This window comes from Clytia hemisphaerica, unplaced genomic scaffold (genome assembly GCF_902728285.1).
Source record: "Clytia hemisphaerica strain Z4C2 unplaced genomic scaffold, Clytia hemisphaerica genome assembly, whole genome shotgun sequence".
NCBI lineage: Eukaryota > Metazoa > Cnidaria > Hydrozoa > Leptothecata > Clytiidae > Clytia > Clytia hemisphaerica.
Genome location: NW_027104421.1, coordinates 482,003 through 509,448, shown reverse-complemented (window position 1 = coordinate 509,448; position 27,446 = coordinate 482,003). Strand labels below are relative to the sequence as shown.

Sequence of the window (27,446 nt, the reverse complement as noted above, 5' to 3'; positions counted from 1 at the left end):
TTAATTGAGTTGACACTTGGGTACATACAAAACGTATACCTTATCGGGGAAAACTTCGTCGGGGAAAAGTGACGAAATTTTGGACAAGTGACGAATATTTTCCCCGACAAAAATTTTCCCCGGCCTTAATGCGTTTACCAACTACCAGCAAGTGACGAATGTTTCCCCGACGAAAATTTTCCCCGACGAAGTTTTCCCCGATAAGGTATACGCCATGAGGTTTTGTTTTCTCGAAATACTGACATTTCAATCCAAAAAAATTTAAGTATAGTTGAAATATTAATCAATTTCATGAATTGACACACTAAAGAGGAAAGATGATTTCTCAAGGCCTCCTGGAGATTTTGTTGTCAGTTTCGAAAAATAATCTTAAAAATAAGAATTCATTTTCAAAACGGTGTTTGTCTGAGAAAATTGAATAGTCAAAAACGGGTCAATTATTTGGTTTACTCGGTTTACTCGAAATAGTGACATTTCAATCCATTACATTTCGAACAAATTGAAACATAGGTTAATTAATACAAAGGTATTAATACATTTTCATGAATTGACATACTAAAGAGAAAAAGACGATTTCAAGGTCTCCTGAAGATTTGCTGTCAGTTTTGAAATGTAATTCTAAAAATAAGGGATAAATATTAACGATTTGTTGTAGCTATAGAACTTTGTCTGAGGAAATTGTATAGTCAAAAACAGATTAATTTATTTGGAATATCAGTTTTGGACAATCATGAAATTCTTGTTTCTGATAGCATATTGCTTTCACTATGCTCAAACTAAACTTGAAGACTATAAATTTGTCGATCCTTTGAAAGACAGAAAACTTTTAGATGATTCTTCAATCTTGTTAGTGAAAAACGGTATATCAGCAAGTCAATGTGTGATCAATTGTGCTGCCAGCATAAAATGCAGATCTGTAAATTATCATGGAGGAAGTCAGACGTGTGAACTTCTTGAGCAGTCTTCTTCAAATGACGGTGAACATCTCATAGTGGAAGCAAAAGGATGGATTCATTTCGAGAAATCAAAGGTAATGCAAGAATACGTCACAAAAAATTACCAGTAAGGTCATTTTAAATGATCGAGGGCTACATACACTACACAATATATTGTCAGGCAATATATTGATAGTATATTGTTGAATGCCGGCAATATATTGAAAAGGTGTCTGCAATATATTGTCAGCTCGATTTGCAATATTCCGACAATATAGGGGGACTGTTTGCAGAAAGAAAATTCCTCTTTATAATAGATCACCTGTTGTTTACTCCGTACATTACGATTCGAAAACTATATTGTCGAATATTGCTCACCAATATATTGTGTAGTCTAAGTAAAGTAGCCCTTTGCTACAACATTTATTACATACTATATTATCATGAACTATGATTACGATCAAATCCTTTCTCGTAAAATTTTTACAAATCCTTTTGGCCCAGAATTTGGGCATATTTCTTTTGACCCTTTTTCGTAAATTTCTTTCTTGGGCCATCCCATACCTCCGGTTGATATTTCACTTGCCAGAATCTGGAGCAAAACATTTTCAATTTGAAAACTACCAAAGCATTGTTTCTTTACACCAGCCCGATCAATCCATCATTCCAGAAGGCGATTATATCAACAAAACAGAAGGTTAGTAAACAATGGTCGACTTTTTTTGAAATTTTGACAACAAGAAATACCAAACATTATGCAAAAATGACTAAAGTTGATTCTCCATAACTCGAACCCACACCGGGAACAAACATTTGTTCGAGTTAAGGAGACATTCAAGTTATAAAGGTTCGAGTTAAAGAAACTCTACTGGTATTACAATTGACCGCCAGCACTAATTCAAAAAAAAACGAGCGGGGCATTTATCCGGCAATCGATGTATAAATTCTCTTTCGAAACGCCAAAGCTCTGAATGTCGGGAAAAATTTCAACATCATGAAAACTTAAATTACAGAATTTCGCCAGACAGTGTCAGGAATTTTGGCAGTGACCACCTACTACAAAATCCATGACACCGTCTGAAAACAGCCCTTGTTTTTGAAGTTTCTCGGTTCCAACCTTAATATTTTTAGGCTTAAGAACAAGGCCTGTTGATCCCATGGGGATATTGACTATAATTCTTCGCCGATGGGAAATTAGCCCGCTTCTTTAGAACTTTGGTGCCAATCCACTAAGTACGCAAAATGATAAACATGTAAAAATGCTACCCTTAAAAAGTTAAAAAAAAATTAATATCGTAATTTTTCAGAATTTCATACAGCCAAAGGAAAGGTGATTCACAAGATACACGTCTTTCCAAAAGAATGGAAATTGTCATTGAAAGTGTTGGTCAAAAATGATGACTACAGTAAAATGTCACCTCTTCTGCACTTCGAAAGTAGTAGCTACGATTTTTTGTTTTCTATCGGGATGCGACACCATAGAAAACTGTACATTTCGATCACAACTCCGACTTTCGGCCGAGAAAGTCTGACAGGAAAGAAAGATGTTAGATTTGGAGAATGGATGTGGATCAAAGTCAGTTTATGTTCATTTCTTGGGAAATGGATGTTATATTGGACTATAGATGATGTTGTGCAGACAGAACACACTGTTCAAGGATGGGACATTTTCACAGATGTGAAAGTTGAGGCGTCCAAAGAAAGATGGTAGAATCACACATGGCAAAATCAAAGACATGCTTTTCCAAAAATCAGGTACAGCAAAAAATTCACTGTTTCGTTTATCTCTCATTATACAAAGTTTTAGTTTGGGATTTGAAGAAATATTTTGGCATCACCTGAAACGAAGTATGCAAGTTAATAAAGTTTTCAAACGCAATCTTGGTGGACCCGAAGGCTCCCTTTTCTTTTAATCTAGTTAGGGGAAGGAGGCACTCATTTCCCTGAATTTCGTTACCGACTCTTGTTCCTTTTTAGAATCAAGGGGCACCAAGCACCCCTTTTTAGATGTGTTTTTTTTCAAGACCAGCTAGGATGATATCCATAACAGTTGTTCATCTTTTCGGCATCTTTGCTGCCAATTATTAATCTTTATTTTTACAATTTTCATTCAGTTCCCATAACATTCGACTGGCCCATTCTTGGAGGTATCATTCCTCGGTGGCACAAATCATGGGTTATCAAATTTTCCATGAAAATCTTACAAAACGTAACAATCACAGCAAATTGGCCTGGTATTTTACAGTTCAGCTTCTCAAAATCACCCGTTAAAAGTTACGGTCGTCGCCAGCCATGCGTTAAATATAATAAATCTACGAAGAGATTGGAATTCTCCTACTACATGCCGCCAAGTTCCCCAAATATAGTTGCGTACTCAAATGGCGTTACCAAAGGTGTTAAATATGACGTGGAAATGGAACTGAGCTTGTTTTCGGATGGCAAATTTTACTTCTTGGTCTGGATAAATGGGGTAGGTCATGTTAACAAGGAGCTTCCTGGACCAGCAGATGAATTTGTCAACATGGAGTATCATTATGGTGGCCTTAATACAAATCATAGAAGTGACAAGGCGTTCGAAGTTTCCAATCTGTTATATGGAGGTATTGAAGAATGATAAGATGTATTGGCTGCAGTGTATGTGTTGCCGTATTAACGTTGATAACATTACTCAAGGCTCTTCTTCACAAAAAAATCATTTCTGTCGGGACAGGGTGGGGACAGAGGAGGGGGTGTAGTGAGTTAAAGAAATGTAGTGAGTTAAAGAGACATAGTGAAAGGTCACCAATGTTTGGAGAGGGAGATGGTGGGTGAGAGAGATGGTGGGTGAGGGTGATTGTGGGAGAAGGTGATTGTGGGAGAGGGTGATTGTGGGTGAGGGAGATGGTGGGTGAGGGTGATGGTGGGAGAGGGTGATTGTGGGAGAGGGTGATGGGGAGAGGGTGATTGTGGGAGAGGGTGATTGTGGGAGAGGGAGATGGTGGGAGAGGGAGATGGTGGTGGTGAGGGTGGGTGATTGTGGGAGAGGGAGATGGTGGGAGAGGGTGATTGTGGGAGAGGGTGATTGTGGGAGAGGGAGATGGTGGGAGAGGGAGATGGTGGGTGAGGGAGATGGTGGGAGAGGGTGATTGTGGGAGAGGGTGATTGTGGGAGAGGGAGATGGTGGGAGAGGTAGATGGTGGGAGAGGAAGATGGTGGGAGAGGGAGATGGTAGGCGAGGGAGATTATGGGAGAGGGTTTTTGTGGGAGAAGGTGATTGTGGGAGAGGGTAATTGTGGGAGAGGAAGATTGTGGGAGAGGGAGATTGTGGGTGAGTGAGATGGTGGGTGAGGGTGATTGTGGGTGAGGGAGATGGTGGGAGAGGGTGATTGTGGGAGAGGGAGATGGTGGGAGAGGGTGATTGTGGGAGAAAGTGATAATGGGAAAAGGTGATTGCGAGCAAGGGTAATAGTGGAAGAGGGTGATTATGGGTAACTCTAGAGTGATGTGAGACATGGCAGGTGAGAGCTATTTTTTCGGAGAGGGGATCGTGATAGTGGAAAGGAAGAGACAGGGAGAGGAGCTTTGAAGGATGAGGTACACGCGAGAGTTAGAAAGGGCGAGAGTTAGAAAGGGTAAGAGGGCGACCGACCGACCCATATTTTTCAGAAGGTCTACCCGTAGAACAATAAATTAAATTTGTTTGCCTTAACGTCCATCTGACGTTCTACAAGACGTTGGATGGGCGTTGTTATGACTTTTCTGTGCTAGCGGAATAACGGCGGAGTTAAATAAAGTTGACATGTTTACCTGTGAGGTGTCATTTGAATGGTTTCTTTCAATACAGCCTCACACCATGCGAATGGTAAACTGTCAGCAGCTATGAAAGAAGATTCAAGAAATACTATATTAAGATATTTTAGATATATAAATTCTTTTTTTTGAAACAAGTAATAGTCATCACAAGGTACCGATCGAGTGCATTTTCAGAGCCTGTAGGTGTCAAAAATAAAGAAAACTCTGAACGAGAAAAATATATCCATAATTGTACGAGTAAGAGTGTGAATATGATCCCTCGCTTATTTGTACGGTACAATATGAAATGCAGCATTTATATACGCCTTTTTAGTCAATCAGATAACTCATATTTTTCATGTTGATAATAAAGCAAGTTATTTCCGTTGCTAAGAGTGCCCAATACCAACAAAATGTAGAAGGGCTGAATCAATTTCATAATTCTATTTGTCAAAGTAAAAAATATACACTGTCAGTTTCACGCTGAACAATTGTCAAGTGTAATTTTTTTTTGCATTTTTTTTCAGGGAGTTAGATAATATTTTAAAATAGAAACAAGAAGTTATGTCCGCTATTTAAAGAGTGTCGCCTTTTTTGAATGTCTGATAATTTACCTATCGCATTAAACTTTTTATTCCCACAAAAATATGAAATCTTTCTAAAGAAATTTAAAAATTCTTATTCTTTACAAATTTATTTTGTATATTTTTCAAATATTTTCAATTTTCTATCTTGTATTCTGTGCAGAAAAATTATCACTACGCCAAGGATCCCTATCTCTTATCAAAGGAGCCAGAAGAAATAGATAAATCTACAATATTTCCACTTACATGTAGTTTGAACAGCCCTTGCTACGTTCAATACGAAAACGCGATTCAATTCTTCGCAATCACGTGATAAAAGCTGTAAAAAAGAAGAACAAGAATTAGAGAGGATCAAATGTACTTTACTACTTTATCAAATCTTTACTATATATTCTTAGAGCTTTTGATGCGCAAGCTGAACCGGAGTTTGCGATGACGGGAACCGTCTAGTTTGGACTAAAAGAATTTTTTCGAAAGGGAAAATTCTAAAATCATTCTTTGAAAATAATATGAAAAATTTTGAAAAGGATTTAAAAGACTAAAATTTCACAGGTTTTCTTCTCTATACTACTATTGATAATAGAAGAATTTTAGAATTTTTGGTGTACCACCCGACACCCTGACTAGTTTGTTCACTTTAACACTTTCAGTGCCGATGTGGGCATGGACACCTCCCAATGACGGCAAATACTGGCATGAGAGATTTCACTCTATTTCAAACAACACGAATGGAATTTAGACTTTAAACGAGATATTTCTTAATTGAAAAATTGAAGAATGAAAATGATCAAAATCTAAATTTTTCAAATATACATTTTTCAACTCATAATAGTGGAAACTTTAAATATTTCTGATATCCTCCAGAAAGTTAAAGCTGAAAGTGATTAAATATAGTCCATTTCACAGTCGCAAAGCGTAATGGGTAATCAGGACCACTGTACGCTAATGACGACTTACTCTTGTCTCCCGAATAGACACCCCCCAGCCCGCTAATTGCTAAGAGAGAAAAAAATCCACCCCCCCCCTCTTATTAAGACCCCCCCCCCCGCTAATTAAATTCGAATAATTCAATATTTTATTAGTGTAAATAGACCTTAAACTTGTTAAAATTTTCCTTTTTGTTAGTATTGGTTCTTATTTTACGTGTTTATTTGTTAAAGTTTTTTTTTTGTTGTTGATATTGATATCAGTTAAAAAAAATTATGTCTTCAAATTACTAGAAAATTAATTATTAGAAAATTTTCCTACCCCCCCTGCTTATTCGGGACCCCCCCCGTCTATTCGGGAGACAAGAGTACTAGTTACGACTTACTGGTCAAAAGTTTTGAAAATTTTTAAAGGTCAATCCTTAAAAAGGACGGACCAGTAGTTAAAAGTTAATGTAAAAAGGGCTTTAAACACTAAAAGGGCTAAAGTATAATTCATTAAAAACAGTATGAAACATTTGAAAAAGTATCTTTTTGATAATTTGATACTACTAAGACTGACCCAGTTGGCACACAACGTTTTTCCGACGTTCATCTAACGTTCACAACGTCCATATAACGTTAGATGAACGTTGAAACAACGTTGTGTGTCAGTTGGGGAGGAATACAAAAAAGAGATGCGACAGCTCTTCCATTCAATACTTTCATGGCATCCGTCAAAAAAAAAAATGTTTAATAATAATGTTTTAAAATTAAGACCCCTACAAGTATTATCAATTGAATTATCAAAAACTTAAAAAAAATCAAAAGAAATCAAAAATGGAAAAATTTATATCAATATAATCCATTTTATTGATAATTTGAGGAGAGAATATTTTTCAAAATAGTGTTTGGACAATGAATGATGTTCTGTAAAAGCAAATTCAGCACCATATTTTGGTGTTTATATTTCATCGATTGCACCAAAGCATCGCATTACGTAAACCAAGCCTTAAGCAGCATTCAATTGTTAGAGGGACAATCACAAAATATTGATGCAAGATCGCCAACCGAATGCATTTTGAAATGTCAAAATCAATTTCAAAAAAAGGGATTCTACACGGTGGACAATTCATGTTTTTGTACAAATGTGACCGCCCCGCATACAAGTGGGCAGATTGAAAGTGAAAGTGGTTTAGACGGATATCTTTATTCGAAACGTGAAGCCAACAAAGTCGACATGACAAGTGAGTTACTTGTTATACATTTGACGCTATCTAATTCGACATTCTACTATTCGATACGCTTCAATACCTTATCGGGGAAAACTTCGTCGGGGAAAAGTGACGAAATTTTGGCCAAGTGACGAATATTTTTCCCCGACGAAGATTTTCCCCGGCCTTAATGCGTTTACCAACTACCAGCAAGTGACGAAAATTTTCACCGACGAAAATTTTCCCCGACGAAGTTTTCCCCGATAAGGTACTTGTTATACATTTGACGCTATCTAATTCGACATTCTACTATTCGATACGCTTCAATATTCTATAGTATTGAAAGTCACCGTCAGCGAGAAACTTTCGTAAAAGAGGGATTTAAGAGTGTTGTAAATTTTGGATCAGTAATAGCCCGAGTAATAGCTACACCCTTTCGTTTAAAAGTCATTAAAATTTGGCTCAGCATTAGCTCCTCTTGCTTATAAAAATGATCAGACCTACACTTTATCTATTTTGCCGTTATCGCGGTATGGTTTATTACACGAGACCTTCTTCAGAATTTAAAATCAATATTTTTTGCAAGGTCCATATTTAAACTTCGATTTTTTATCAATGATAGCTATCAGGGCTGCTACAGGGTTTATGCCAAGTCAAAAATTCCAGACTTTTAGTCACAAAAGCCACAGTTTTCCAGATTTAACCTGAAAATGTAGAAAACTCTCAAGAAATTTTGGCAAAATACCCAATATTTCCAAGAAATTTTATCCATTTAGGAAAGTTTTCAGTTTTCATTTGATGGATATAACGACTAAGAAATATCAGAATAACAACATATTAATTTGGTTGGTTGTGAGCAAAGCAAGATTTCGATAGTAGAGATGAAAGTTTCCTATTTCCTGAAAGTTTACTTCATTTAGGGCTATTTCCTTCAAATTCATATACTATTTTCCAGACTGGTAAGCCAATTCCAGACTTTTCCCAGGCTTTTCAGACATTTCAAGACTTTAACCAAATTTGAGACATTTCTGGCAGACATAGCAACCCTGAGCTATACAATTGCTTTTATTCGGGCAAATCTCTATTCAGAGCCCCTTTATCTAATTGCAACAAATATTTTCAGCTATCAAATTCAGCGGTCAAAGCAAGGGTTTCCTCTGAGACGGAAAACGTTTTTTTTTTACAGCGAACAACACGTTGTTCTTGAAATTTTGGTCAAATTATGAACATTGCCTCGCTTTATATACTTTGCTTTGACGGAAGAATTTTTTACAATGTATCAAATTTATTATTTTTAGATATGAAAACCTTCACGTCCTTCGCATCTTGTCACGATGTTTACCGAGCTGGTAATACCGAGAACGGCCTATATAATATTGAAGAAGAGGATAGTGAAAAAACAACAACAACAGAATGTATCTTCGATAAGCGAAATTGTCAAGACTGGAAAGATGCTGGGCAAACAACTGCCAGGGCATACGAAATTTTCATTCCAGAAATAGGTCATAAAAGGGTGCGGTGCGGAATGAACTCGTGGATTTATATACAAAAAAGGTAAGTTCCAAGTTCTTTTGAAAAGGAAACTCGTCCCCAGGTCGGGATAGGAAAATGACAATTATATACATTTTCTCAATACAGTCGAGTTTCCATTATTCGAGCCCCTATTACTCGAACATCTTCCTAAGTCAAGTTTATCTAACTATAACCTCCATTTCTCAAAATTTCCTTTTCATAACCCGTGTCCCCCGTGCATGTTCGAGTTATGGAGACTCCACTGTATTAAGTTTTCGCGGGCAAAGTTATTAAAAATCCATTGATAAACCTCAGTGTTAAGGAGGTCGATTTAATACTTTTTTAAAAGATTTTTCAGATTTTGTGCTAGGCGAGAGCAAATTAATTTGTTGTTCTACGGGCAGATTATCGGGAAAATATGGGTCGACAAAATAAAAATATACTTTTTGTAATTGAGGGTCAGCAAAGTGTCAAAACATTTTCTTCAGTTGTTCAAAAGTTTAACCCTTCTTTTGATGAAATTCATATTTTCATTTGAAGTGCTTGGGATTCGTAATTTTATGCTTGCGATTTTCATCGTTTTTGTGCAAGATTAACAGCAGTGGAAATTCAATATTATTATTTTTTCAATATCAGCAAAAATAGGGTCGGTCGGGCCCATAGACCAACAAATCAAATTTGTCTCCCCTAGAGCGGCGTAAATCCTTAAAGGTTTTGTTTTTAAATAAGAGTGGTATCGTTTGCTTACTCATCAATTTTAATTTACAAGCTTTTTCACATGGAATTGACACGGATGTGAAGCAATATGGTCAGAAAGAGGAAGAAAAAAAACAATTTTTTGTTAAATCAGCACAATATGACAATAGGCAGACACTGCCCTGATATGAAATATGTGTCTGATATGAAACGGGAACACTTATGTAAAAACAAAACCATTAAACTTAGTGTTTTGACTCTTCGATACTAGTTCTTTGTAGGTTTAGTACAGCTAAGAACTCGCTAAAAAAAAGAAATTTAACGGATCGGTGGACTTCCATCGAACTTGGACAGAGTACAAAAATGGTTTTGGTGATGCTAGTGGAGAATATTGGTTGGGTAATGAAGCTCTACATCAATTAACAAAGAGCGGAGGTCCTTACGAATGGATTTTCAAAGCTACTGCTTTCGATGGCACCGTCCAAGTGTCAAGGTAAAGCTTTTTTAAGGTCCAGACATTAGTCACATTACTTTATGCGTACAAACTTTCGCGATTCAACCCTAAACTGCCGTGCGTGTTTTTTAAGGTTCGACCTATTTACCACGGGAAAAAATGAAGGTGCTACCTATTTGCCAGATGTGGACCACAGAGTTTACCATCACATTTAGCTTTATTTTCTGAATTTTTTCAAAATCGAACTTTCAATAAACTTTAAAAAAAGAACCGCGGCAAAGAAATGGAAAGGGCTCATGTCGGCTTATTAGAGAACCCGCTAATTGAGTGAGAGCCATTTGAAAAGTTTTCTATGGGTAGGAAGCGGTCCATAAAATTGTGTCCGCCTTTTAGAATGACCGTTAATTATAGATTTTACTGAGAAGGCACACTACCTTCATAAGTCATAAAGAAGTGTTCTTCCTATCGGCTGGGTTAACATAGTAAGTAAGTCTGCGACCGCAGTCGGAGGCGCCCCGAAGGTTCCTCTTTCGATAGCTATCTACCCGAAGGTAGGGGAGGGCGCCACTCTTTCTCCCTGGATTGCTCCACTTACCCTTGATTATTCTCTTAATTGCTGAGCATCAAGCAGAGAGGCATCATGTACCATTTTGGGAATCTTTGGTATGACCCGGCTGGGGGTTGAACCAACAACCTTGCGAACCGTAGCTGGATGCTCTACCTTCATGCTACGAGTTAACATACTCTCTTCCCTCTTCAGGTATGATGACTTCTCCATTGGTAACGAAAGTACAAACTATCTCCTATCCGTAGGAGCACTCACACACGGCTCGATGGCATCGCTCACAAATAAGTCTCCATTCACCACATACGACAATGATAATGACCTTGCATTATCGTTCAACTGTGCTTTTAGAGGAGACTCGGGCAATTATAAAAATGGCGGCTTTTGGTACGAAAAATGCGGCGGATTTCAACCCAATGCTCAATATAGTAACAACGTGGGCGGTGTATATCAGAAATTTATCTTTTGGAAAAATTTCAGAGGCAAATCAGAATCGCTAAAAGCAACCTCTATGAGGTTCAGAAAGAAACCGTGATTTTCATTTTGAGTTAAAAAAGAAACAATATATTTCTGTAAAACCTTCGGGTTTTTTCAGTTGACTCTCTCTTATTCGATATTTAAGAATTTTCTTCGAATTAGAGAAAGATCCGAATTACAGAAAATATTTCATGCGACTTTCAAGCTCAGGGACTAAAATTTTCGTTCGAATTGTAGAGAAATTCGAATAAAGAGGTTCGAGTTGTAACAACAAGCCATATTTAAAAGCAAAGGTCAAAAGTATTACCAAAGGTAGAGCAAAACAGGATTCTGCAAGATCTTCTTTCATAATTTGTACATAGCTAAGAATACACCCCCTTCTCACAGACCTCTTCCCACTGGAAAAATTGAACAAAATATCATCCCCGGTGGAAAATTATATTTCAATTTTTCCCAAATTTTTCAAATAAATCAATCCTCACTGAGATATTCCGCTATTTTAAATATCAATCTCCATCGAGTTTCATATCGTTTATTTTTACCATCGATTTGTAAATAGTTTTTGTTTTGTGTGTTGTTCTGTTGCGAACTCTTTCTCACCTTATTCGTATTCGAATTTTTAATTTTTTTTGGGGGGGGAGGCTTTTCTGTCCGTGGGGATGTTAGTAGCTCTTGAAATAATAAAGCTTTGTGCATGAAATTTCTTGTAAATTCATAACTTTTACTTAGCTTCAAAATTTTTTAGACAACTTCAGCACGATGACATCTCTGACAGTACAATTTTCAGTACGAATTTATTTATGTAAAATATATCGCATGGCTCAAAATAACGATTTCAACTGGGTCGGACAAAATGTTGTTTTTGGCCTAGAAATGATCAATTTTGGGTCGGACACGGGGCAAATTGGGTCGGACAATGTCCGATGTCCGACCGCTATTTCGAGCCCTGTATCGTTTTGACTTTAATTTATTGAACACTGTATAGTATAGTATTGTATTGTATTGTATACTCAACAGGGAACTTTTTTCCAAAGCCTTTGTTATAATACAATAGCGATTTGAAAGAACAAAGAAAAATTTTCGCTCACTACTTATGTCATGATGAAAATCGTCATAAAAAATATTTTTTTTGTTAAATGTTATCTCACAATGAAAAACAAAGGATCTTGTGTGCCACATTTCAATCAAAAAAATTTTTCTAACAATGTCATTTCAACCATTAATCAAAAACGAGTCTCTCAAAAACCACGTGTAAACTAATCACATATTTGGCAACAAAACCTAAGAATGCCAATGCCAAGAAATGTTGTCAAAATCCTGAGAGGGAATTCTTGTCCGCGTCTGAGGATTGCTTTCCGTGGTTTTAAAGTTTTTAGGTAGTTTGGAGGTTTCCGAAAATAAGCTCCCGTTACTTAGCGTAATTCACAGTTTACACGTATCTATATGTGGTGTGTGCGGCGTCTCGCAGGCTGACGTGCAGTATAAACTACAGCGTAAGACGGTTCCAACGAAACGCCTCCTAGACCACTCAATACAAAATCATCGGGCATCTTATGTAAAGAGAAGCCAGTTATCAACCCTAAAAATCAAAGCTAGTTTGATTCAGTCACTAGGATAAATCTGATGGTAAGTGATGACTGAATAGATAAGTATTCCAAGGCAAACTTAAAATCCGTAAATATAAAAAATATCTTTAAAGCACTGAAAACGCTACATTGCCTAGTGAATAACAACCCTTTCTCACAGACCCGGTAGGATTTTTTCAGCCAGTGAGGAAAAAACTAACATTCCTATATTTTTTATGGCTGGGGATTTCAATTGTTTTCTTTTTAAGCCAGAAAATTAAGTGGGAACGGGGAAAATAGCATAATATTTTGCAGTGAAAATTGTTTTATTTGATTATTTTCAGTACAACTTTCCAACGGGGATGATACTTTGACCAATTTTTCCAGTGGGTAGGGGTCCAAGTGGGTCTGTGAGAAGGGGGTGTTGAATAACTGGGTTAACTGGGCTATCAGTCAACATCATCATCATGTGGTGTGTAATAACATAACAGCAGTGTTGCAACTAGCTTTTGCGAACATGGACGGAAAACTTGAAGAAAACTTTGAATTAGTGGGTCATTTCACCCAAAACCCCCTTAAAGACAAGACGGAAATGGTGTACTTGTATCTCAACTGGACGGATTTCCACCTGCAGACGGAAAAGTTGCAACACTGTAACAGGGTAACTTACCAACTTTGGTTCTTGTTGATATCGTTGTGTTGACAAATGCATTTGGATTTCGGAATTCTCAAATCCCATCATCAAACGAATAGCTGCATGTTGAATGCTAAAAAGACAACAAAAAAATTATATTAATCTAGAGAATGACTCTTATCAACCCATTAATAGACCTTTTCATAAAATACGTCACACCTACATCATGAGATCATTCGATTTTCCGGTCCTTGTATCAGTAGGCCACAACCCAGAACCACCCTGCTTTTTTACCCCGCTCGAATCAAAAACAAAAAGTCGAGATTGACATTTGTTTTCTTAGTTTGGGTGTGTACGAAGTTACGTCGTGATAGCATTTTAAGCTCGTTTGGGGGCAATAATACACATTCAAGATTAAGATCCCGCTGACTTTTCCGGGAAATTTTCACCATTTTTTTCTGGGATAGCCGGCATAGATTGGAAAGAGTTTTTTCTGAAAGTACTGATTTTAGTAAACTCCCTTAATTCCAAAGCTCATTTTTCAACTACCATAAGTCCTGGCCTTTTTCTACTAGAAAAGTGACACTGGAATCTTAGCACAGGAAGTGGAATTTTATGCAAAACGATGGTAGAGACTTACCAAAGGTAAAGCTGGTGCTTGCCAGTAAAAGGGACCACAATGAGTGGATATAAGTTAGTCAGCAAGTGAACACGATAGTGTGATTGTATGTGGTGCAAACGGTAACTAAACATTTCTGCCAGTGTGTGTAAGATTCCCCAAGCTTTGCTCTTCAAAACCATCGGTAAAAGTTGACCTAGGGAAATCAGTCATACAGACATAAATACATTAGACTGGAGTCGTTTTATGAGTGTAATATAGTAATATATTATGTGCTACATGATAAGGCGTGATGAAAAACCAGAGTTATGCACCTTTATTAACTCGGGTTTTTAACTCGGGTTTCCTACGCCTCCATAATTCCTACGAGATAATATTTTTTGTTTCGATTTTGTGACTACAGTCTGTTTGTAATTTAGAATGTATTTGCTTTATCTGATCAAGCATATACAAAAGAGGGAAGAAAGTCGGCTCACTTGGAAAAAGATTGTATTTTACCTTCGTAAGACAGTTCCCGAGGAATGCTAAAATTCATTACCCAAAAACTTAGGTCTTAAAAATGTCTGGCACCATCACCACAATCCGGATTTCATGGTGGGCACCACCCCCCCCCCCTGAAAAGGGGGGGGGTTGTGAAAATTTCAAATAAAAGGGGTGGCTTGGACAAAATGAGGGGGTTGATTTTTTAAGGGGGGGGGACTTCTTTTTTTTAATTTCTGAACAATTATTATATTTCCATTCATTTGAATGAAGCACTGTTTCTACAACTCTTGATGAAGTATGTTGCCTTTTCTTCGCAAGACAGCTGCTTTTGTAAAAGGTTTCATAAATGGTCAAAAAAAGAGGGGGTTGAACTGGGAAAAAGAAAGGGGTTGAATAAAAAGAGGGGGGTCGAGGAATTTTCATTTTTAAGAGGGGGGTTGAGCTAAAAGAGGGGGTTGCCATTTTTAAGGGAGGCTTGATACCCCTCTGCCCACTATGGATTTCTCTTAAAAATGTGATGGTGGATTCTACTCGCCCTAAATAAAATTCATCAAGTAAATATGATGAAAAAGACTTACTTAAAAATCCTTTGATTCCAAGCAATTCGATCTCATTGTACACCAACAGCCGGCTGTATGTTTCCACCAGTGCAGGTGTCAGAGGGATGGAATTTTGCGGTTGTTGGCTGGCATACGCATGCGCAATTTGGATGATGCGCCTCACTACACCTTGAATGAGACTGAGAAAGAAAAGATGATATAATTGTGATACTGTGATACTCTACTGATATGTGGTAAAAATCATTCTTATGGTATTCAGAGTTAAAATTCTTTCTCATTATTATGGTATTCTTATGGTATTCAGAGGGTTTTAAAAGACATATCATGAACTGAAAGTCTATTTCGACTTGAACGGAATTCAACAAACGTTCAAAATTGTTTTTGAGTCATTCAGCTTTGCTTGCAAACACTAAACTTGAAAGATCTTGGCAACAATACTTTGAAAAGGTCGCAATTGTTTTTCGAGAAGAGCGTATTTTATTGGAAACCAATCATTAGGAAGACACAAGTATATGGAGTATAACCGCAAGTACAACCTCATCTCCGTGTATCCCAGGCTCTGATAGAGTCGATATTTTACGTGGAAAGCCCAGTAATCTAGGACTTTTAGACAGTCTTTCGATTGTTTCAAGGGGTCCATGGCCAGCCGGCTTGGCTATCTAAACTATCTTGGCTATATGAACTTAACGGAACATTGAAAGGAGCGGGGATTCGAACCGCGAACCCCTGGGTCGAGAAGCTGACGCGCTAGACCACTTTGCTATTGCTCCTTTACGCAACTGAAGGATGTCAGAGAATATATTTCTTGCGCCATCAGCAGTCAGTATCAAATAGCCGATAATACGCAGGGAAGGAGGTTGAGAAAATATCATCGGTTGAGCACCCCGCAAGGCGATGCACGCATGTGGACGCTCGCAAAGACCGGGCTTGTTTATTCAAACAAATTTGATTGTTCCCTTTGTGAAGCGTTGATCATATACCTCATTTTTGCATGAATGGTCAGTGAATCAAGTAGCTTCATTTCCAAAGGGCTTGTATTTGTGGCAACTAAAACCCCATTAGGTCCTAACTTTGTATTACTCTGTCCTGCACCATACAAACGGGATAACAGACGATTTAAGGGCATCTGGAACGATTCTTGATTTGTGCTGTCTAAATAGTAGATGGAAGAGTAGAATTTGTAGTATACAGTTTTGTATCAATCTAGCACTCTATTTTTGCTGTAAAAAAACGCGGTTGTTTGTTTCTAAATTTGAGATGATAATTCTTGCTTCTTTTCGTACTTTTTTTACTTAATGCGAAGGAATCATGACATAAGTAACATTTTAAAAATAGCTATCGCCAAAACTTAATTGATACATAATATAATATTTACAGATAGAACACTTCCTTAGCTACACTCCCGCACTTCTAAGCTTACAATGAAAGGATAAAGTTAGGGAAAGTTTAAAATGATGAAATCATTGTGGTACATTCACTGAGCTTCATTTAAAGCCCTAGAAACAGTTTCCAAATCTGCTATCGGAGTTCTAATATAAGTAAAATAGCATTGTTTGATACCAGGCATTGTTACACTGCATTGGCTTCTTTGCGGGTAAAGCTAAGTCCATGTTCACACGTTACTGTTCCGTTTCGTTCCGGTATGATTTTTGTTACGGGTCGAATGTGTTCATATTGGTTTCGGAACGTTTCGGAGCAAGAAAACGGAGCAGTTCCGTTCTGATGAAAAAAGTGGAGCGAAATCGTTTCGATCTGTTTTACTTTGTAACGTCTTCTTTTTTGACGTTTCGAATTTTGACGTTCACACTTGCTTCGGAACCGTTTCGTTTTGGAACCGTAACGTCTGAACATGGTCTAAGTCCAGGGTTTACAAAGGCAAGTGGATATAACTTACATGCGTTACATAGTAAGGATACTTCAAAACCAGGGCATGCATAGCTGCCTTCCTCCACTTTTTGTTTTATGGTTGTTCCAAGCATCCTGGAAGACAAATATCGACTTTTTTTATGAAATACAGAAAAATTTTGGCTGAGCCTCGGCTGTATTCCTTATTTGTGATTCTCAGGCTTAAAGGTTCCTAAAGTGTTCTTACACGCTTACTTCATTGAACTATTAGCTTAAAATAGGCTTAAAATCAGCTTTTTCTTAGTTGTGATATCTCTTTGAGATCTGAAACTGATATTGTGCTTAATTTGTTCTTTCTAAGGTTTTGACAAAAAAATTGAGGCTCATCTTATTGTAAAAAGATGTTGCTATAAAAACGTGTGCGAAGAAGAGAAAGAGCATGCGATTTGATGAAAAGACTGAAAGGTCTTATATACACGTTTTCTTTATAAGAACATCCAAAATTTTTGAAGCCTACGGATTTAAAGCCTAAACTAAACTTTGGCCATCGAAGCCTTTATGTTCTTATATAGTTTGCTCTTATAAAAAAACGTGTAGAGGGTATATAGTTACACAATACATAAAATGATGATTGAACCACTTACTCAATTTGTGATCTGAGTGCTACGGGAACATTATCCGTTTCTGCCTGCAAGATGAAGAAACATTGAAATTTGAAATAACAAAACATTGAAATTCAACATTGGTATCAACTCAACAAAGTGGTATCCCCTAATCTTAAAAAACCGACCCTAAAAGTTTTTTTTCGCATTTCGAGTTTAGAAAATGATCAATCAACGCCGCTTTTCCACTCACAAACCACACTAAAATTGCTTTGAATTTGGTCAAACTTTACCTTTAAAATACAAATTTTCTAACAGGGTAGGATTCATATTGACCCAACTCTCCCTCTTACAAAGTGATCCCATCTTCAACTCTCCTCATTTGGGTTTTTCGGAAGGTTTCAATCACCGTGGCGCGAGGAGTCAGACTATACTCACAGTTATTTGGAATCATGTTCATCCTACCCTGTGTACAACGGCATCAACACCACCCACAAAAAAATACCGGGTGTGTCACAATGAATTTATCCTCTAAACGGACCTTTGCATAGTGAATTCTTAACGATATTTCCTCACTGACAGTGACTCTCAAAGACAGTTCCAGAGTATGCTTTCCACATAACATCCACCAATACAGATGCATAAACGAAGACCAATATGTTGAAGGCATAAAAAATACCTTTTTGGAGAGGTGTACCCAAATACAAGCCATTGCAAAAGAAATATTTGAATCACTTTCAACTTCTGTCACGCTTTTGATTGGCTGAAAAATTAAAAAAGATATTTTTGAGTGAGCTTTTATACTAGAAAAAGAGGAAACTTTTAAAGCGATAATTGTTATAAATGAAAGATATTTATCACCATAGCATTCAAGTTCTATTCATTTGAGAGTTTGTTCATAGGGGTACAAAGAAGGGGGCATGAGTAAAGTAAACCACAAACCTCTTTTTCTGGGTAGAGCAGTTCAAACAACTTCATCACTGGTGAAAATGCCGATAACTAAAATGAAAGGAAACAGTGAAAGTAAAAAACTGTGAAAAAAATTGTGTCAGAAATTGTATCCAGTATAGATAGTCCATAAAAGCCAATCCTTTTCATTTGAGACAAAAAGGGAAATTCCCCACGAAGTTTTATAACCACAAACGAATTGTAAGTGCTCTGACTTAGGGTAGAATGTTAGAGTTTTAATGTTAGACTTAAGACGACCGTAGTATTTCAAAAGCCAACTGTTCAAAATGGTCCAATAAGGCCCAGAATATAGCCTGAAAGTATAAAAACTAAAATTATATTGAGTATTTTGACTTACAGGTCCTTTTTGAATACTTCCAGAGATAAATTGCAGGAGCACCCACATCAGATGATCACGACCTTTATTCAAATTGCGTTTGGAAAGCTGGTAATGAAAAGAAAAGTATAGGTTAGCTAATTCAAACACGACGGAAGGGAAAATTAAGAAATTAACAACAATTTTACCGACCAAGCTAAGTATTTGGGGTTGTTGTGAAAAGTCTGCCGTATCCAGTGCACACTGTGCCTGTTATTTGAATATAGTACAGTAAAAAGTGCACTCAGGTTTAACGTTAAGATTTTTTCTTTTACTGGAATTCTGTGTGTATTATAAAGAATAATTCTTTTTTCCGCATTGAAGAGAGAAAACGATTATTGAGATTTGGATTGAAATTAAAATTGCTCAAAAACGTTGAATATCGAGTAACCTATCGAATTTTTACCAGATTTTTTTTTAACTTCTTCTTGTTTTTTACACTGTACCCAGTAGAAGTACATTATTCTCAGTTTAGATTGCAAGCTATATTCTTAAATCACATGAAAAAAAAAAAAGACGAGGCTCAAAGCTAAATATAGAATCAAGGGTGTTTATATCTGGCGAATGGCGAAACAAAGATTTGAAGAGACTTGAAGTAAGACCTTTTCATGTAAAGCTAACACCATGTGTGGAAAGCTGGCAAACTGGAACAGTATGAAAAAGATGAGTTGACTTGACAAATGTTGCCATAGCAAGTGATGAGATTCTCCGTTCTCTGTTTTCTCCATGGCAACAATGATGAGTTCGACCAACAAGCCTTCCAATGCTTCACATCTTTGACGTTGCTAGGTAAAAGTTGGAGTAAAATATATAAATGCAAACTCAAGGCTTTTAATAGTATGGGTTACATAAAAATACTAAACTTTATGGGGTGTTTTTATCAGCAGAATGAGAAGCAATAATAATCTCTTTACTTTACTTAATAATATGTACATATAGCTATTGAAAGATAAACCTTCGGGTCGCATTCGACTGCGGTCGCAGACTTACTTAATTAGGTTAATGTGCAAAAAGGGACTCATTCGAGAATCAATTATCCTTAAAATAAATGAAAAGTCGGAAGAAATTTCGATCAAGTTTACTACAAATGATTAACCTCGTCCCCCATCCCAGGCTTTATTTACGTTACTGACTGACGCCAGAGAATACCCTGGTATTGGCTGATGCGAGTTCCCCATTCTCAAAACAATACGTCATAAAAAATATGACGTTACAAAACTACACTGCAATGCAATGGTTTCAAATCCAGGAACAAATGAAATCTAACGTTTTATTTTTGAATTACGTAATCTTTAAGCATTCGAAAACCAGCCAATCCCAGGGTATTATCTAGCCCTATCGGTAAGCATCAAGGTTGACAAATGACTTTAAAAAAACTGTTTCGATTGGTTAGATTAAGACAATTAGTGTATTCTTTATGAACTTGGTTAAACCAATCAAATTTAAAATCTTTAAAAAAATTAAATTATACATACGCTTGAATTTTGAAATCTATTTTGGAAGATAATCTGCTACTTATGATATTGAATTTGCTAAATAAATCTTGTGGTTTACCTGTTTTTTGAGGCCAAGCATGGAACAAACCATGTCACGTGAATACGTCTGTGCTATCACGTGACGCAAAAGATCTTTCTGAGGCTTGATCAGGTTCTAAGGATAAAAGAAGAAAATTTATAAGAGGTCTTAAATAAATAAATTTTACAAAGAGTAACTAAAGTTTTCAAGGCAGAGGGGGAAGGCGAAATTCTCAGGAAAGAATTTTTCAAAATTTGTGCTCGCGCGGCACAGGCATGGAAAAAAAGATTTTCTTTAATTTCTTTTGTTTAAAATGCTATGTATAAAGCAAACCAGGGGGGGGTACATGTTCAGTGTAGTAACCTATGGGGTAATAACCTGATTTTCGGTAATTTAAAAAAAAATTGGGGCCACCACCCTTTTTTAGTACATGGTACTAGTTTTTTCTGTGACTTTTTAGGGGACCACCCCTTTTACTACCATGTAGTAGCTATTACCACCAATTCGAACCCTTATACCGCCTGTAGTAACCTGTAGTAGCTAGCACCACCCATTTCAATCCTCATACCACCCTTTTAAATTTAATACCCTGTAGTGGCTAGCATCACCTATTTTGAATCATTACAACACCCTTTTAATACGCTGAAGGAAACTAACCACACCTGTACCATTTACTTTGTCTTTATTTTTAATATAAATAACCATTCTTTCTGGTTCTTTTGAAAAAGTACTGAAAAGCAATAACAAATGATGATGACTGGCTGCTCTTTGCAGAGGACACCCGGTTCCGTATTGAGCGGTCTAGGAGTCGTCTCGTTAGAACCGTCTACGCGATGGTTTATACTGCGACCAGCTTGCGAGACACTGACACACAGTTATTGGATCGAGTGCGTTAAGTCCAGCGCGAACCACTAGGGAACAAGGCCAGCGCACTCTCACCTCATCCACGATGGATTGTGGAATCGATACCTAGCACAGTCACCGCAGGGGGGGGGGGCGTTTAAAAGAAGGGGGCGTTTTTTTTTTTATTATTTTAGTCTAAAGTCTAATATTTAGAGCAACTATGCCCTTTCTTTGTTTTAGTTCTTTATCAGGATTTTAGTGCAAAACTTCTTTGGTTCAACGATTAAAATTGCATCGAAAACTGCTCTGGTTAAAAGAAATGACTAAAATCTGTATTAAAGTCACAAGTTCCTAATAAACAACCTTTTACTAGAGAGGGCGTTCATTCGAAGGGGGCGTTTATTTTAGGTTGCGTTTATTAAATAATTTTTCTTTTAGGAGAGGCGTTTATTCTTAAGGGGCGTTTATTCGAAGTAATACGGTAAACCTATTGAAAATCATTTCTTGAGTTAATGACTATTTCACGTTTTGAATAAGTGAGTCCTTCAATAACATTAAATGTCACGGTGAAATCAGCACTGATTTATGTAAACATTCGAAATTCGAATATTTCAAACCTTCGAAATTGAAATTTCTAACAAAAAGAAAGAAAGAAAGAGAAATAAAAACAAAGAAATTAAAGAAGAAATAAAGATTTTAGTTATGGCACATGCAGTACAGTGCAGTACGATAATACAACTGGCAGTTTTTCGATTTGGTTTGATCAAATCTAGCTGAATATCATAGTGTCCTCCCTTTCTAAAGGGGGGGGGCCAATTTTCCAATTTTGAATGGGTGAGGGGAAAATGAAAATTTGAATAGTAAAGGGGGGGGAGAGGGAGGAAACATCGATAGTTGGCAAATTTGGTGGGGGGGAGTGTGAAATCACTTCAATTTTATCTCAGCAACCAAGGCCAGTCCACATGATATCATGTGATTAGATCATGATTGAAAAATTAACCGATTTTCGTTCTATTTTGTCTAGTATTCCTTTTGCAGCAAAATTTTACTTTTCTGTCAGGTTGAAGTTTGAGAAATTAATACGGGTACATGGGGGGAACTGATATTTTCAGAATTTTCTGGGGGGAAAGCAAAAAAGAGGGAGGAAACTAAAAAAATGAAAAGTCATAGGGGAAAAAAGAGGGGGGGAGATTTTAAAAAATCAAGAATTTGGTGGGGGGGACAAACCCTGGAGGACACTATGAATATACTACATTGTAATATCCTTTAAAATTAAAGTTTACTTTGGTACCACCCAATTTAGTACATGGTAGTAATTTTTTCTGGGATTTTTTTTAGGAGACCACCCTTTTTACTACCATGTACTAAATGGAAATAACTTCGAAAAACCACCACCCCACCGGCCATGGGTCACTACACTGAACATGTGCCCCCCTGAGCAAACATGAGGAGATACATTTTAATGATGTCTTTTTAACCATCCAAGAAAATATTATTGTTCAAAGGAGATAAATTTAGTTTTTCAACCTTTTTATACGGTAAGGGTCCTTTCAATGGGAATTTCAAAGTAGCCGGTTCAAGGTTCCACACATTTGATGATCCGGAATGGCCAACCACCGGAACTAAAGAAGAATGTCCGGTTATGGAAACCATTTGAGCTAGCGGACGGAACGTGTTGACGAAAGTTGTGAATTCTTCACCAAATACCTAAATAATGAAAAATATTTGGTAAAAAAAGTGTTAGAAAACATTTTCTCAACCTATGTACGATTGAGATTATAATAATTGAAGACCGAGTTTAAAACCAAGTTATTTTTCTCAGAACAATCTTTCAAACAGCTCAAAGAACTACAGTCCGCAAGTGCGATACTTTTCAGTGGTCGGAGTTTTTCGCCTCAGACGGGAAAAGGTCCATACACAATAAAACTAGAACCTTGAAAAGCCTCTCCTATACTTAACTGAGACAGAAACCTAGTAAGACAGAATAATTTTAGACACCGATTTATTTTTTTGGTATGGCAATGAGTTGCCAACCAAAACACAAATGGTGCTTCAATGTAATGATAGTGTTGATATAAACTGACGTGTAGATTTTTATAGAGAACGTTTATTTCACTAGAGATTGCAATCCTGGACGGCATGTTCTTACCCAATGTGGTTGAAAATTGGATACTGGATAAAGTTTGTAAATCTAAAAAGGGAGTTTAAAAGAAATGTAAGTTTATCAAAGGTTGGCCGGTAATGACAACGAGTCTGATGATGCAAGAAAAATGGCCAATATGATGAGTTATTTTACCGGACTGAAAAAAAATCCCTTTTAATATCTTCAACTTTATCTTAATCTATACATAAAGAATAGAAATTGGGCATAGAATTGGTTCGCATATATAACAGTACAATTTTACCATAGCGACTTTTACAAATTTTACAATTATAGCCCTAAGCTTTTGAAATTTTATGTAATTGAAAATAAGTGATATAATTTGGCGCGAATTTGTTCCTCGCAAAAAAATAAATACAGACACATGTCTGAAATTATCTTTTGTTTTTATTGGCGATAGAGCGAACATAATCGATAGAGGTTTTTTATAACTTATCGGAATTATAATAAAACAAGTGAGACTGAAAAACAATTAGCGAACAGGTGCTCTTAAAAGTAAAGTAAAAATACTAATTGCTTACATCATTAATAACAAGATAACTTGGTAAGATAGAAGATTCACGATTCAAACCCAGAAGGACAACCTGAAATAAAATGTTGAAAATGATAGCAAGATGTTTCAGGATATTACTATCTAGCTATTATCATAGCCAGATGATAGTTTGTATTTGAAGCCATTCTGTTTGTTAAGATACCTTTGGAGAGAAGTACCGCCTTCCCTCATCCCATATATCTCCAACCTGTCGCGTAGACAATTAAAGAAAAGGGTCGCCTTCGACTACAGCTACAGGCAAAAATTTACCAACACTGCAATCAATCAATTGAACAAAAATTGTCAAAAAGCACTCGGTTGCGTTAAATAAAATTATATTCAAAATTTAACTTGAATGTGTTGTTTTACTGGAAAATCGCGTAAGCTTGAAACAGTCTGTAGTATGTTTTATCTGATATTCCGATGACGTACACGCTAAAGCTCTGAAGGAGCGGGCCAATATACCATCGGAGACCTATAGTAGTCATCGTTTGATGTACCGCATCACAGTCGTGTCTAGCTGTCCTTACACTTTTTGCTTGACTATCGGTTGCACCCGACTGAATTTAGCATGAAAATCTCTGCTGCCTGAGAAACCTTACAGAAAAAAAGAAAAATGGTAACCCAAAGGTTCCAGATGTTAAAATCTTCCCGACCTTCAGAGCTTTAGCGTGTCGGAAGAAAATTTCTACATCGAGTACCAGATAATAGTATGTTTTGATTTTCGACGAAAATAAATTTTGATATTAAACATATCACAAAAACATCAAGTTAATTTTGAATAGTTTCATTTATAATGCAAATCAAATGGGTACTTGAAAATTTGTATTATATCCTACCTTTTTCACATCCTGAAGTAGCTCAATTTGTGAATTAGACAACGATTCTGGCAACTCGTTTTTCACTTTGGTCAACAACTTTGAATACACTGACCTCACGCTCTATAATAGAATAATTCTCAAAGTAAGAACTTTTAAAAATTGATAATTTGCAACTTCTTTCTTTTGCTTCACCCATTTTGTTTTTTATGTACAGTAGAGTCTCCATAAATCGAACACGCACGGGAAACAAAAATATGTTCGAGTTAAGGAAATTTCGAGAATTGGAGTAATTCATAGGGCATTGTTAACAGAAAACTTGTTCGAGTTAAGGAGACATTCGAGTTGTCAGTAAAGGTTCGAGTTAGAGGGACTACACTATATTATAGGACACTGACATGTTATATAAAACACTAGATAAAGCTACACGTTATTTTTTTATAAGAACGTCAAAAATTTTCGAAGCCTTCGGATGTTCTTAGTTTTTTGGATTTGAAGCCTAAAAATGTTCTTAAAAATGTTCTTATTTTCAGCATTTTTTGAGCATTTTGATGTAATTTCTTAAGAAAATGCATGTTTTTAATTCTCCAAAGCCTTAGAATGTTCTTAGAATGTTCTTAAAATTTTGGGCCTCGAAGCCTTATGTTCTTATATAGTTTGTTCTTATAAACAAAAAAACATGTACTCTGTTTTTTCTCAAGCCACAGCGGCTGAAGCAAATTAATGCGCCACCTTTGCTGGGTAGTAGACCTTATAGTTCTGATTCCTTCGATTTGTTCAATCATAACAAACAACAAATAGAGTGGGAAACAAGGAGGCGACGGAATAGTCTTGATTGATCAAATTACCAGCACCGAACTGTATCTTCTCTAAAAGATGGCACATTATTTTGCTTCAGTAAGGGACAGAATAGCCCTATCAAGATATTTTCATAAGATATCTGTGGGCATTACCAAAGAGAAGAAGAAATTGGTGGAACTCAAGACAACCCTTCACAATCCCATAGTGACAAACGAATGATTGCACAGTGTGTCCCAGAGAAAGCGGACAAATTTTTATATAAAGTAAAATCCTGATGATTGTACGTACTCTTGGGTACTTAATAGCCGTCCCCCCCGCTAATTAATTTTTGGAAAATTTTCCACCCAGGACATTCTTATTCCAACCCCCCCCCCCCCCCCGCTTATTAATTTTTGGGAAAATGTTTTTGAAAGTTCCCTTTTTTGTCCTTGTTCAGCTGTATTAGCCTCCTTTTCAAAAATTTTCCACCCAGGACATTTTTATTCCAACCCCCCCCCTGCTTATTAAGTTTTGAGATTTTTTCCAACCCCCCGCTTATTCCAACCCCCCCGGCTATTAGGTACCCGAGAGTAAGTGCATGAAACTTTTAGTTATGTTTTTTAACATTTTGATTTTTGGAAAATACATATTTAAAGTAAAATCTTCTAAACTTGTCATCTAAACTGGGATTTAAAGAGGATTACAAATTCTCTATTCAATCAATGTAGATATTCAATTCCCAAGATGATTGAATGGGTTTTTTTTGAGATTGAAATATTAGTATTCAAGTCATAAAATTTGGCATAAATCATAAGGATTTTATCATATATAAAAATTTGTTCGCCTTTTTGGGACACACTGTACAACAGTTTTAATCAAAAACATGGAATAGCTTACCTTGTAATCCATTTGTGGTAGAAAAGTGGCAACAAATGCAAAACTCAACTTCCAAATCAAACTATTCTCAAGTGTCAAGTATTCAGATGATAAAATGGCTTCCGATGCAATCCTAACAAATAAAAAGAAGGAATTATACAGTTTCATATTCAAGAAATTATAGATTATAGATTATCAGTAGTTTCTGCTTTCAGAGGGTTATCAGTTCTTTTTCAAAAGTAAAATCTCCGAGGAATTTTCATATATTGCGTCTCGAACATCACTTGCCTCATATTCAAACAATTACCATGGTAATTATGTCCCTTGAGACATTAAATAATTTTTTGGCCAAGCGCTAAGCGGTAGGCCTTTCATTTGCAATTTTCTGTCTGTCCGCGGGTGGATTCCGTCTGTGTGTCCGTTTTGGTAGAAACGGCGCTTAAAACCAGTAACACTTTTTAATTTTGCCGTCTGGAGAGGGAAAAGCTTGCTAAAGTCGGATACTGGCTATAAAAGATATATTTTCTGATTCCGCGCCCCTTCAAGACAATTTTCAAAACAAAACAAGATGGCGGTCGAAGCGAGGAGGTTGATTCATACTTTCTTGAACATTTTCTTTGCTTTAGTGGTCAAGAGACTTTCAAACCAAAGAAATTTTGTAGTGATTTTTCTTCATAAACCTTTTTCAACATTCTGCCATATCTTTATAGTCTTTGCTCAAGTTTTCATAAAGTTTTATGAGTGAAAATTCTACCTTAAATCAATCACTTTCATTTTTAGTTTCTTGTTTTCAAAAAGACTTTATTTTTAGGAAATAATGGCTTCTGATATAGAAATGAATAAACTGAAATGCAGCTTATGTGTAAATTTGAATAAGATTGGAACTTTTTTCTTGATGCTACCATGAACATATAAACGACTGGACATCCATCTCCTTTGTCTTTTTGTAGAAAGGGCTGCTAGCTTCGTTGCCACCTTGTTAAAAGCATAAAATGAAACAATAATTGTTGATGATATACTACTTGGGAATACCTTGCTAACAACGTCAAAACTTTGACAAAAATCTCTGTTGTTCTACTGGGAAGTCTACAATCTATGGTGGACTGAAAAACACTTCGAAAAATACTTCACTAATACACGTATTCAAGTAATGTTACATTTGTCACGAATGATGAC

General features: G+C 36.5%; 2 protein-coding genes across 2 annotated transcripts in view; one reads left to right on the top strand and one right to left on the bottom strand.

Moving 5' to 3' along the window:
* Positions 1-27,446, bottom strand: part of LOC136820361 (mediator of RNA polymerase II transcription subunit 23-like) — a 91,747-nt gene that overhangs the window by 57,619 nt on the left and 6,682 nt on the right. Inside the window, exons 5-22 of the mRNA XM_067076548.1 lie at positions 26,292-26,403; positions 24,636-24,737; positions 23,786-23,848; positions 23,253-23,294; positions 22,631-22,810; positions 20,300-20,395; positions 19,348-19,530; positions 18,728-18,814; positions 18,364-18,420; positions 18,101-18,184; positions 17,464-17,507; positions 16,869-16,954; positions 15,955-16,126; positions 14,993-15,153; positions 13,953-14,127; positions 13,349-13,445; positions 5,537-5,609; positions 4,722-4,791 (exon numbers count right to left, since the gene is read on the bottom strand). Coding sequence (XP_066932649.1) covers positions 4,722-4,791; positions 5,537-5,609; positions 13,349-13,445; positions 13,953-14,127; positions 14,993-15,153; positions 15,955-16,126; positions 16,869-16,954; positions 17,464-17,507; positions 18,101-18,184; positions 18,364-18,420; positions 18,728-18,814; positions 19,348-19,530; positions 20,300-20,395; positions 22,631-22,810; positions 23,253-23,294; positions 23,786-23,848; positions 24,636-24,737; positions 26,292-26,403 — 1,884 coding nt within the window. The remainder of the gene's footprint in view (positions 1-4,721; positions 4,792-5,536; positions 5,610-13,348; positions 13,446-13,952; positions 14,128-14,992; positions 15,154-15,954; positions 16,127-16,868; positions 16,955-17,463; positions 17,508-18,100; positions 18,185-18,363; positions 18,421-18,727; positions 18,815-19,347; positions 19,531-20,299; positions 20,396-22,630; positions 22,811-23,252; positions 23,295-23,785; positions 23,849-24,635; positions 24,738-26,291; positions 26,404-27,446) is intronic.
* LOC136820363 (uncharacterized) lies at positions 683-3,106 on the top strand. The gene is made up of 4 exons (XM_067076550.1): positions 683-1,030; positions 1,584-1,632; positions 2,243-2,690; positions 3,050-3,106. Exons 1-3 carry the CDS (start codon positions 731-733, stop codon positions 2,644-2,646), a joined length of 753 nt encoding a protein of 250 aa, XP_066932651.1. The 5' UTR covers positions 683-730; the 3' UTR covers positions 2,647-2,690; positions 3,050-3,106.

Bases quoted from the DNA above. Each gene is read 5' to 3' on its own strand.
- LOC136820363 (XM_067076550.1), top strand. From the start codon at position 731: ATGAAATTCTTGTTTCTGATAGCATATTGCTTTCACTATGCTCAAACT. The intron at 1,031-1,583 runs GTAATGCAAGAA...TCTTTACACCAG, and splicing joins TTCATTTCGAGAAATCAAAG to CCCGATCAATCCATCATTCC. The intron at 1,633-2,242 runs GTTAGTAAACAA...GTAATTTTTCAG, and splicing joins TTATATCAACAAAACAGAAG to AATTTCATACAGCCAAAGGA.